This window comes from Sceloporus undulatus, chromosome 1 (genome assembly GCF_019175285.1).
Source record: "Sceloporus undulatus isolate JIND9_A2432 ecotype Alabama chromosome 1, SceUnd_v1.1, whole genome shotgun sequence".
NCBI lineage: Eukaryota > Metazoa > Chordata > Lepidosauria > Squamata > Phrynosomatidae > Sceloporus > Sceloporus undulatus.
This window is the reverse complement of record NC_056522.1, coordinates 163,782-175,425: the sequence shown is the minus strand read 5'-3', so window position 1 is coordinate 175,425 and position 11,644 is coordinate 163,782. Positions and strand designations below refer to the sequence as shown.

General features: G+C 60.9%; 4 protein-coding genes across 12 annotated transcripts in view; 1 reads left to right on the top strand and 3 right to left on the bottom strand.

The window, feature by feature from the left end:
* Nucleotides 1–11,644, bottom strand: part of TRIM54 (tripartite motif containing 54) — a 192,486-nt gene that overhangs the window by 93,570 nt on the left and 87,272 nt on the right. The window lies entirely within an intron of this gene.
* The window catches only part of LOC121919936 (uridine-cytidine kinase-like 1), a 161,133-nt gene that overhangs the window by 70,188 nt on the left and 79,301 nt on the right, over nt 1–11,644 (bottom strand). The gene's annotated exons all lie outside the window — the stretch shown is intronic.
* On the bottom strand, nt 124–2,599 carry ZNF513 (zinc finger protein 513). Its single transcript, XM_042446985.1, has 5 exons — nt 2,440–2,599; nt 2,197–2,326; nt 2,100–2,155; nt 1,282–1,944; nt 124–1,086 (listed from the first exon to the last, which is right to left on the bottom strand). The coding sequence occupies exons 1-5, from the start codon at nt 2,477–2,479 to the stop codon at nt 389–391; spliced, it is 1,587 nt and encodes a 528-aa protein (XP_042302919.1). The 5' UTR covers nt 2,480–2,599; the 3' UTR covers nt 124–388.
* On the top strand, nt 2,922–8,201 carry LOC121919995 (translation initiation factor IF-2-like). 8 transcript variants are annotated; one of them, XM_042447127.1, is made up of 6 exons: nt 2,922–3,708; nt 5,775–5,874; nt 6,087–6,192; nt 6,462–6,592; nt 6,905–7,140; nt 7,833–8,082. In XM_042447127.1, exons 1-6 carry the CDS (start codon nt 3,699–3,701, stop codon nt 7,934–7,936), a joined length of 687 nt encoding a protein of 228 aa, XP_042303061.1. In that variant the 5' UTR covers nt 2,922–3,698; the 3' UTR covers nt 7,937–8,082. The 8 variants fall into 8 exon arrangements, with proteins under 8 accessions (XP_042303061.1, XP_042303052.1, XP_042303021.1 ...); XM_042447118.1 differs by lacking the exon at nt 6,087–6,192 and adding an exon at nt 3,882–4,097; XM_042447108.1 differs by lacking the exon at nt 2,922–3,708 and adding an exon at nt 4,811–4,882.

The following is an 11,644-nucleotide window of genomic DNA, read 5'->3' as shown; positions in this document are numbered from 1 at the left end:
ATTTCACACATGCACCCCTCCCACTGGGAAAGCAAGACAGAGGAGCCCTCAGTACTGTCCCAAGGGCCAAGCCGGCTGGCGCGCATCCAGATCAGATTGCTCTCCCCCCCAGCCAAAATAAGGCAAGATAAGAAAACAGTTTAATGCATGAATACACCATATAAATTACACAGACTGAAGCAGCAACCACAGTTAAAGATGGCCAGGGGGAGCACCCAGCGCCCCCACGGCAGGCAGGGAAACCACGTGGTTTGCAAAGGGACCCAATCCTCGACAGCAGCACCTTCTCTTCTCCCCCCACCGCAGCTGCTTCCAAAGTCCAGTCTCACTCTCCTTCCTCCCGCCAGAGTTCAAAGGCCATAGATGTCCTGGGGTGTCTCTGCCCCGGCTAGGGCCGGCTGCGCTCCGGCCCAGGCTCAGCCACTGCCAGCCCCCCTTGACCGTGCACCTTCTGATGGCGCTTGTAGTTGTCCCAGTGGCCGGTGGTGTAAGGGCAGATGCGGCACTGGAAGGGCTTCTCACCAGTGTGTCGTAACATGTGGCGCTTAAGGTTCATGCTCTGGTTGCAGGAGTAGGAGCAGAGGCGGCACCGGAAGGGCTTGTCCCCCGAATGGATGCGGCCGTGGCGCTTCAGGTTGGCCAGGTTGCCGCAGGCATAAGGGCACAGCGGGCACTTGTAGGGCTTTTCACCGGTGTGCACCCGCTGATGGCGTTTGAGGTTGTCCAAGTGTGCCGAGGCGTAAGGGCAGAGGGCGCAGGCGAAAGGCTTCTCCCCGCTGTGCGTCTTCATGTGGCGCGCCAGATGGTTGGGATAAGTGGTGACAAAGGGGCACAGCTGGCACCCAAAGCCCTTGGGGGAGGCAGGGGAGGCCCCCAGCACTGACAAGCTGCAGCGTCTACACACGGGCTCCACCAGGCCCTCATCCGCCTCCAGCGCCAGCCCGCAGGCGCGGCAGGTGAATGGGAAGAGCAGTTCTGGCAGCACGGAGGCGGCGGCGGCTGCAACAGTGTCTTCGGGCCGCAGGAACGGAGAGCCAGGCAGCAGCGGTGGAGGCGGGTGCGGAGGAAGCAGAGGTGGCGCCACTTCTGTGAAGGAAAAACAGCAGTGAGGAGAATGGCTGGCTGAACAGGAGCTGGGAGGGGACACACTTTTGTGGAAGCCAGTCTGAGCCCTCTGGCTCCGCCGAGGCCATAAGAGGGGGTGCACCCAGCCATGGCAGCAGTGGGTCTCCTCCCGCCACGTGACACAGGAGCAGGGAAGGCGCCCCCCATGGGACGTACCTGTATCCTGCTCCGCCAGGGGCGGCCCCTGCGCCTCAGACTCTGCCATCTGCCCCTGCGCAACCCCCACAGTGCCAGGGATTGGAAGGGGTCCGGCCCGGAGGCAGTGGCAGTTGCAGGTGGCGCAGCGCAGGGGCCGCTCCTGGCCATGGACCCGCTGGTGCCTCTTGAGGTTGCCCAGGCTGCTGCAGGCGAAGGGACAGGAGGGACAGCGGTAGGGCTTCTCCCCGGTGTGGGTGCGCAAGTGCCGCGTCAGGTTAACCAGCTGGGCCGAGGCGTAGGGGCAGTGTGGGCAGCGGTAGGGCTTCTCCCCGTTGTGGGTCTTCATGTGCCGCTTCAGGTGGCTGGAGTAGTGGGAGGCGAAGGGGCACAGTTGGCAGGAGAAGACCACCCGGCCCCCGCGCAGGAGGGCCCCTTCCTCCCCCTCTCCCCCCAGCTCCGGGGGGCAGCAGAGGCCAGGGGGGCCGGGACCCTCCAGGCCACAGTGCTGGCAAGGCTGGCCGGACCCCTGGCCGCCCAGAATGGCCACTCCTGGTCCTGCTCCCGGCCCTCCTGCCTCCTGCGGCTGACAGAGCGCCGGGAAGGCTTCCTCCTCCGCTGCCGCCGCCTCTTCCTCATCTCCACTGAGTCCATAGGGCAGCCGGGGGGTCCCACGGAGGCAGCCTGCAACGGGGGGGGGGGGGAAGGAACAAGAGAGGCGGGCCCCGCCCTCTGACCTCCCTTCCCCATGGCTCCAGGGGGTCCTCCAGAGGGAGGAGCTCTGGGAGGGGGCTGTGGGGGGCCAGGGACCCCTCCTCTCCCAGGGGACCCTCACCCACCTTCCACGTCCTTCTCGAAGGCCAGGATCCGGGCAGCGCCCCCCTCGCCGCCTTCTCCTCCTCCTCCTCCCCCCCCCCTCCTCCTTCCTCCTCTTCTTCCTCTTCCTCTTCCTCCTCCGGCTCTGAGTCGGCCTTCGGGGGGAAGCAGCCCCGCGGCTCCGGGCTCTCTTCCTGCTCCGCTGCCTCCGCCGGGGCCTCTGCCACGCTCCCCGCCACGGGAGCCTCCACTGCGGACGGAACCGGCGCCGGGCCGGGCGTCAGAACCGGGGTCGCAACCGGAAGAAAGAGGGAAGGATGGAAGGAAGGACCCCTCCCGCCTTGAGCCCCCTCCCTGGCTGACCTTTGACGGGTTGCGGGTGCCTCTGCTTCCGGCGGGGCATCTTGCGCGGAAGAGGCGGCGGCAGCGGAGCGGAGGCGGAGGCCGAGGGGGCGGCGGGGGGCGGGTCCAGCCCCGGCCGCCTCCCCCTCCGCCGGACCCTCAGCGCCACTCGGACCCGCCCGCCACCCCCGGAACCGGACCCGCCGCCCCCGCCTCCGCCAGTCCCTCTGTCCCCGCGGAGCCCCAACGCCACGCGCCTCTCCTCCCTCCGCCGCCTCCTGCTCTTGCTCCGCCGCCGCCGCCGCTTTTCCCGGCGCTCCCGCCCATCCGCGGGGCGGGCGGCCAGAGCGTCAGGCAGTTCCGGTTCCTCTCGCGGCCGCGGTGCCTGACGGGAAGTGGAGTGCCTCCTCCTCCTCCTCCTCCTCCTCCGCGCGGAGCACAAAGGGGCGGGGCGGGGCCGGAAGTTCTCCTCAGGGGCGCATGCGCCTGGGGCGAGGGGCGTGGTCTCCTTTGACGCCGCCTGGTCTCCTTCGGTGTCTTAGTTCCGGCGGAGGGGCTTCGGAGGCCGGGGCCCGGGAGAGCCTTCCCTCCAGAGCCAGCCCCGAGGGGAGGCTTAGGAGGGTCCAGATCTCTCACTGCTGGCCAGTCAGTCAGACGAGGCCCAGGAAGGGCTCCGAGGGGAGCGAGGGGCGGCCTCGGCATCCTCGGCCCCGCTGCCCTCCGCCTCTTGCCCCCGCTGGGACTCACTGGGGCCTGGCAGGAGGGACCCCTGAGCCCCGGCTTCGGCAGCGCCCCTCTCCTCTGGGGCCGCCCCGCTCTCTTGGCCAGGTTTGCTCGGAGGAGGCTGGCCCCGTGGCCCAGGAGCCCCAGCCTAAGGGGCGGAAGGCAGGCTGCGCCGCGGGGCCCTTCCCTTCCCTTCCCGAGCAGAGGCTGCATCCCCTCCCTGCGTCCAGGTCCCGGCTTCTGACCCTCGAGGCCAGCAAGGCCAGGCCTCGGGAAACACTTGAATGAAGAACCAAAGCAGAGGCGGAGGATGTGCCCAGGGCTGGAAGAGGCCCCAGAAGGCCCTGCCTCCGAAGGGAGGCAGAACCTCCTTCCCTTCCCAGATTGCTCCCTCCTGGGATCCTGAAACAGGGCTGCTCTGATCTGGCCTCTGAACCAAGCGCCCCAAGTCCTTCCTCATAGAGACCTGGCCATTTTGGCCGCCCTCCTTTGGACACATGGCTCCAGCTTCTCAGGGTCCCTTTTGAACTGTGGAGCCCAGACCTGGACTCAGGGTTATGATTCCAGGTGAGGCCAGAAGAGACTAGAGTGGCCCTGTTGCTTCCCTTGATCTAGATACTGTACTTCCATTGATGCAGCTTAGAATCGCATTGGCCTTTTTAGCTGCTGCATCACACTGACTAATACAATGCTCTCTCGCTCTCTCTCTCTTCCATCATAAAATTGGATTATGATGTCAGAAAAGCCAAGCCTGGTGTGACTTGGTGAGGTCTGTGGCCTTGATGCCGCTTCTGGAAGAGGAATCTAGAACCAGTGGGTCTTTCAGGGGACCTTTGGATGGAGCTGGTGGTGCGTTCAATAAAGATTGGCGGCTCCTCATGGAACGCATGGCCTTCTGGTTGTTGTCCTGGTTGTTGCTCCGTGGCAAAGCGCTTAGACGCTGCGAAGCGTGTCCCGTAAGATCCCTTTTCTTTGGATTCAGCCACAATTTAAAAAGCCATCAACTTTCTACGTTTCAGTTTAGTATTATTTCAAACCTAAAAGAGAGAGAACCATAAAGAAAGAAAGAAAGAGAGATGGTAACAAAAGGGAGCCCAAGAAGCTCCTCTGGCCAAGCCACCCGCTTCTCTCCTGCCAAGGCTTCCAGGGCGTCCAGGGACCCAAAGGCAGATGGACTCTTCTCCCTCCTCGGGGCCCCTCTCTCGCCCCCTTTTGTGGGGGTCTCCAGCCGCCGCCCTTCCACCCTGCGAGGTCCTCCTGGCCCCGCGGAGCCCTCCCCCCCGAGAAGGAGGACCCCTCTGACCCCACAGTTCCTTCGCAAGAGAGGGGAGGGAGGGTCAAGGTCCCTCCTCCTCCCCCGCAACTGGGGCTCAGGGCCCCAACCCCTGCCCCTCATCCTTCGGCCCTTTGGGCCTGATGGGAAGCAACTCCTGGGCCTCACATGGCCCCCCAAGGCCTGTTCTGCCCCCCCCCCCGGGGCCCCGGAGGAGGTGAAGGGCGATGACCCTCCGCCTTGGGACTGAGGCAGAGAAGCCCGGCCCGCTCCGCTCCGCCTCTGGCGGAAAGAGAGACCCAGTCTGGGGGGGGGAGGGGGGAGGGAGACATCCCTCGACCCTCCCCCCCCCCCCTATTAATGTGGGCGCGGGGGGGGGAGGGGGGGAAGGGGCGGGGCTTCCGGGGGGGGGGGCGGCGGGTGAGGATGGGACTACACTTCCCAGGATGCTGCGGGGGAGCAGCTCAGGTGGGGGCCAGGAGGAGGAGGAGGAGCAGGAAGCAGCTGCGGCAGCACCCCAGTCGCCCTTCCAGCCGACGGAGGGTGGGCGGTGGGGCTCCCTGCGCGGGGCGTGATCCGGGGGGCTCCCGGGGACTCCCTCCGCCGGCCCTCGGGCTCTTCCGGTCCGGGAAGGGGGGCCGTATGGCTCGGGAGGAAGAGGAGGGCAAGGCTGGGGATCCCGCTGCTGGTCCGGCGGGGCCTCCCTCCCCTTCGCCCTCGGGCCTGGCGCCGGCCCCTTCCCTCCCGGCGGAGGAGGCTCCCGCCGCTGCTGGAGTGCCCTCTCTGCCTGGAGGCCCAGCCGCCCTCGGCCTTCCCGGCTCCGGCTCCGTCGTGGCCCGGCGGGGGCTGCCTGGGCCGCTACTTGCGGGAGGCCATCCGGGGGAGCCGCGTCCCGCTTGGCCCGGAAGACGTCCGCCGACGAGGCCTTCCTCCTCCGCCGAGCCCGCTGGTGCCCGGCCCCGGACTGCAGGGGAGCCCGCGGGAGGCCGGGGCCAGGCGGCGGCGGGGGCTCCCTCTCTCCCTGGCAGCTTCGCCGTCCTGGCCGAGGGCTTGGCGGCGTGTCCCCGGCTGGTCTGCGGGAGGCCCCGGTGCGGAGCCGCCTTCTGCTTCCTCTGCCGCCAGCCCTGGCCGAAGGAAGCCCCGCAGCCCCCGACGGAGCCCCACGGAGCCGGGAAAGAGAAGGACGGGGCTGGAAGGGGAAGGGGAAAGGCCTGCGGCGAGTGCCGTCCCTTCCTTCCCGGCAGGGAATGGCCGAGGGCTCCCTCCCCGCCCGGAGGCTGGCGCCTGTCTCCCTGGGGGCAGCAGGCCCTGGCCCTCCGGCCCCACTCGCTCGCTGACCGCCGGCTTCCCTCTTCCGCAGAGAGCATCCGCCGCTGCCCCCGCTGCCGAGCCCCGATCGCCCAGGCGGAGGACGGGGGCTGCAACCGGATGAGCTGCGCCCTCGAGCTCCACTTCCTCAGGTGAGGCCCGAAGGGGGCCTGGCCCTCTCCCGCCCCAGCAGCCGCCGAGGCCGGGGAAAGCCTCGGGGCCCTGGCTCTGCCCGGACTGGAGGCTTCCAGCCAAAGAGCAGCAGCTGCAGGAAGAGCCCGGAGGCCGAAAGGAGGGAAGGGAGGGGGTACTTCGCCCGGGAAGCGGCTTTCCAGGCTCTTCTCTCGCTCTCCTTCCTCCGCAGCCCCTCCGGCTGCACCTTCTGGGGGAGGGAGCCCTGGTCGCGGCGGCGGCGGCGGCGGCGGAGGCGCCTGGGGCAGCTGGGCCTCTCCGTCTACCTGGCCAGGAAGGTGAGCAGAGCCCTCATCCCCAGGGGCCCCGGCGGCAGGGAGGGCGCAGGCAGGAGCCCCTCCGAGCCACCGCCCCTGCTGCTCCCGGCCGGTCCTCCGGAGCCAGGAGCCAGGGGCCAAGGCTCCGGCGGCAGCGCCCTCCTGGCCCTCCTGCTCTCGCCGCTCCTCTCGGCCCTCGCCGTCGGTAAGCCCCGGGGAGGCCTCTCGGGGGAGGGCTGGGGCGAAGGGCTCCCTCGGAAGAGCCTTCTTCTCCCTCTGCCTCTCCGCAGGGCTGGGGGTCCCCCTGGCGCTGGCCTACCTCTACGGGGCGGTGCTCCTCGCTCCGCTGGAGAAAGAGCGGGACGAGGGCCAGGAGCACCAGGAAGAGGAAGAGGGGCTCCTGGCGGAGCTGGCCCCAAAGGTACCTGGGTCGGGGGGGGGGCTGGATCCCTGATCCGAGGATGCCAGGGCCGTCGCTCCCTCTTCTCCCTCCGCAGGGACCCAGCTGCTGACGGGGCTGAACCCTCCGAAGCCTCTCGGCCGCCCAGGAGAGAAGGGGGCCCCCCGGGAGCCCCGGCAGCGGAGCCCCGGTCAGAGCCCAGGGCCCCTTGGGGGGGGGGGCAGAGGGAGAGGCTGCCTGGCCTGGTGGGCTTGGCCCTCCCTCTGCGGAGGCCTTCCTGCAGCCAGCCAGCCAGGGAGAGCCTCCTCAAGGGGCCTCGCTCTCCCTCCCCAGGAAAGGCCTGCAGGAGCCCCAGGGCCTCGCCATCGCCGCCTCCAACACTAGCCGCTCCCCCGCGGAGTCCCCGGCCAAGGCCAGCCCCGAGGAGGAGGAGGAGGAGGAGGAGGAGGAGGGCGACGGGGGGGCAGCCTGGACGGAGGAGCGACGGAGGGACGGACGGAGGGCTCCCCCGAGCCCTGGCCAGCGCCCCCTTTGCCGCCCAATCCCAGCCCTTTGGCACGGCTTTTCAGGCAATAAAGCGCAGCCCGTGGACCACGCTGCCACTCTCTCTCTCTCTCTCTCTCTCTATCTATCTTTTTATGGGGGGGGGGGGGGGTGGTGGGGAGGGGAGGTGGGCCACTCAGGGTTCAGGGGTCACCCAGACCCTCCTCTGCCAAAGGCTCTGGCCAGTCTCTCTCTGGACAGTGGCTACCGCTGACCGGACCAAAGGGCCTTTTCTGGCAGAGATCTCGGTGCCCAGGAGCCCAGCCCCGGTGCCGGTCCGGTCCAGTGGGGCCCAGAGCCGGCTTCCTCCCTTTGGGGGCTAGGAAGGAGCCACTGGAGAAGGGCTCAGGCATCCCTAACCCTAGCAGCATCCACACTGGGGAAATAACCCGGTTTGGCACTGCCTTAAGGCTTTCTGGCTCAAGGCTATGGAATTCTGGGAGCTGGAAAATGTTGTGGGCCCACAACAAACTCCAACTCCCAGAATTCCATAGCCTTGAGCCAGACTCTCTATGGCAGTGTCCCATCATGGACTGGCCCTTTCCACCAGCCTCTCTTCCTGCGCTTGGCATCTCTTGGAAGGGCTTCTGTCTGCCTAAGAAGGGTTGCCTCTCCTCCGCAGGGATTTGGCAGAACCAGCTGGGGCTGAGCGCCTGGTAAATAAGACGGATGGATGCCTTGGCAGGGAAGAAAGCAACTTCGGTATTTCTCTGTCTAGGTTCTGCAACACAACGACGACCCTGCAGAGAACACCGTCCTCAAGCTGACTCTCAAGTCTGTAAGGAAGAAGGAAAGCCACCTGGTTTCTGCTTCCATGCTTAAAGAGAGCAGAGAGAGGAAGGAAGGGGACAGAGAACAAAGGGCAAGGAAGGACATTGACCCTCAGAAAAGGGGGGTATGGGAAGGGGCCTCTGCCCACCCCTCTTCTCCAAGAAAGAAAACAGTGATGCTCATACTCCAGCTGCATCCATTGCTCCATTGGGTCCTAGTCTCTGGAGCAGCAGAAAGCAAGCTTGCTCCCTCCTCAATATGACACCCCTTCAAACATTTAAACGGGGCTCTCAGATCACCCCTTAACCTTCTCTTCTCCAGGCTAAACTTCCCCAGCTCCCTGAGTCCTTCCTCATAGGGCTTCATGGTTTCCAGACCCTTCACCATCTTGGTTGCCCTCCTTTGGACACATGGCTCCAGGTTCTCAATGTCCTTTTTACGACCAAGATGCCACAGAACTGATAGGCTCCTCAAGAAGAAGGATGCTTTTTAAATTTAGCTGCTGCCATATTCAGTTTACAGCAGAACTTTGGAAGATTTGGACTATATTGGACTTTCCATTAGCAATTTAATGGATATTTCAGGCTCTATCATTACTTGTTGGTGTTGACACATATTAATATATATTGATACATAAAGCTTTTCCAGTATCTTCATTAGTACTTAGTACATATATTTTTGGATGCATAGCGTGGGACACTTTGCTGTTCTCTCCCTTTTGTTCTCAAGACGCCTCACATTTTTCTTTCTCACTGGAACTGTTTGAAATTGTGCCTTCAGTATCTCCTTTGAGAAAGCCCAATCCGTCCTGAACTCCTTTATCTTTAGTAATTTCCTGACCTCAAATACCTTTTCTAAGTTTACTGAAATCCGCTCTCCTAAAGTCTCGGATGCGTCGGACTGCTGCCTGGCTTCTCCTTTCCACTGTATTACAAACTCCAGGAGAACATGGTCCTTCCACCTAAGGATCCCACCACTTGAACCCCATAACCAAGTCATCCTTGTTGGTGAGGATCAGATCAAATAGCTGACCCCCTTGTTCTCTTCCACCTTTGGGACCATGAAATAGTCCTTCCAGCAAGTGAGGAATTTGCTAGACCTGGAGGAGTTGGCTGAGTTTGACTCCAGCAAATATCAGGGTAGTTGAAGCGCCCATCACTACTACATCTCTCCTTTTTGAGTGTGTCATCTGTTCTAGAAAGATATCAATTCCTCCGCTGACTGGGGGTCTGTGTAGACTCCCAGCATAAAACTTGTTGTTTCCCTCCCCTTTGATTCTATCCAGATGCCTCCTCATGGCTTCCATGGTTGATGCCAGGATCTCTTCACTGGTGTAATATCTCTGACATATACACTGGTACCCAGGGATACGAACGCGCCGCGATACGAAATTTCCGGTTACGAAAAAAAAATATTAATTAATTATTTCCGGGTTACGAAGGTTTACCGGGTTACGAAAAAACACTGGCGCTTTTTAAATGGACGCGGCGGAGCCGCGGCTTTTCCCCATTAGCGCCTATGGGGATCGGCTAACGAAAAACTTCGCGGTTACGAAAATGGCGCCGGAACGAATTAATTTCGTACCCGGGGGACGAGTGTAGTGCTATTCCTCCTCCTTTCCTGTTTGGCCTATTGCTCTTAATGAGGTTATACCCCCATTTCCACATTCCAATCATGAGACTCATCCCACCAGGTTTCAGTGAGGCCTATTATATCATACAGTGGTACTCGGGATACGAAATACCCAGGTAACGAAATTTTCGGGATACGAAAAAATCCCATAAGAAATAATTGTTCCGGGTTACGAATGTTTTTTCGGGTTACAAAAAACTTTTGTTGCTTTTCGGGCTATTTACACGGAATCGCGGCTTTTCCCCATTAGCGGCCTATGGCATTTCGGCTTGCGAAGGCTTTTCCGGGTAACGAAAGCGGCCGCGGAACGAATTACTTTCGTAACCCGAGGCACCACTGTATTGGCTTTGTTGTACTGGAGTTCGAGTTCACTTGCTTATTTCCCATGCTCTGTGCATTAGTGTAGAGACATCGCAACCTTGGTTCCCTTTTACTTGCTGCCTGTGCATGTTCTTTTCACTCCCACTGTTGGGTCCTTGCACGTTTGCCTTGTCTCCTCTATGTCAGTTTGACTATTTTCGCCCTCCTTCGCCTTCTTAATATGTCTCCCTTCCCCTTGGACTCAGTTTAAAGCCTCCTGATCAAGTTCTTGAGACTGTTGGCAAAGACATTTCTTCCAACGGCGTGAGATGCAACCCGTCTGTTGCAAGAAGTCCCTCCTCATGGAACCGCAGCCCATGATCGAAGTATCCAAATCCTCTCGGCGGCACCATCTGCGAAGCCAGTTGTTCACATCCGCTATTTCCTCTCCTCCGGGACCATGCCCTCAACTGGCAGAAGAGACGAGATGAAAACCGGTACACCATTCCTTCAGCTTCCACCAAGCGCCTCGTAATCCCTTTTGATGTTCGCAGGCTGTGTCCTTGCAGTATCATTGGTTCCCCGTGGACCAAAAGGAAGGGCTATTGGTCAGTAGGCTTGACCAGTCTTGTCACCTCTCTGTCACATCACGGATCTTTGCCCCTGGGAGACAACACACCTCTTGAACTTGTCAGGCCTACAAACCACTGTCTGTACCCCTGAGCAAGGAGTCCTCCCACATGCTTCCTCTGAGGCTTGGCTGCAGCATTCCCTGCACTAGTCTTCCCAGTGTCCCCTGCACTTTCCCTGAGGTCTGTTTGCTGGTGCTCTTCCTTGTATCCCTGAAGAGGGAAAGAGCTTCAAATTGATTCCAGCTGCAAGCTTCCAGAACGATCCTGGTTTCCCTGCCTGCGCATGCCATTCCTCTGGCAACCTGCTGTGTCTGGGGACTGAGCTCTCCTCAGCAAGGTCCTGTGTGTTCTCCATTTAGGACTGTCCATTCCGTTCCATCCAGCAAAAACCTTTCTCCCTAATATGTACTTATCTGGGCTTCCTATTGTTACCAATGACAGTAGTTATAATTTTGAGAACGTAGTGCTCAGTGTGTGTGTGTGTATATATGTTGTCGTTCAGGACAACATTCCTACTATTTTATATATATATAATATATAGAATATTGGACAGGTTACTACCCCGTAACGGTATTTCTTCGAGTGGTCATCTGCGAATTCAATACAAATGGGTTTTACTGCGCCTGCGCAGTGCTGTTCGGATACTTCTGGAATCACTGGGCAAAGTACACCTTTGCAAACAAGAACTTTTTGGCGGTAACCCGCCCCCCTCCATAAAGCCCCCGGTTCCCGCTCTTTTCCCCATTCCAAAATTTTTTTCCCCCAGTAGGCGATGTAAGACAGAGCCAAATTGAGCAGGACACCGAGGGGAGGAGGGCGGGATTTGTAGGAATTCGCAGATGACCACTCGAAGAAATACCGTTACAGGTGAGTAACCTGTCCTCTTCTTCGTGGGTCTCTGCGAATCATACAAATGGGTTTAGACTGACAAGTTAGGTATACGGCGGAGGGAGTGTCCTGAAACCCAAGCTATGGTAAAGCAAGGTAATTTATTACAGTAATAACTTGTGAACAAAAAACGTCAGTCCTGTTTTTTGTAAAAGTTCCCAATGCAGACAAACATAGAATGCATAAGAAAGGTAGTAGCAGTCTACAAATATAATTCACAGTTGTGACTACCCAATGGCAGTGTGCAACAGATCCACAGTTGCAATGTAATCATACTTTCAGAACCTGAGGAGGAATTGTAAGGTCA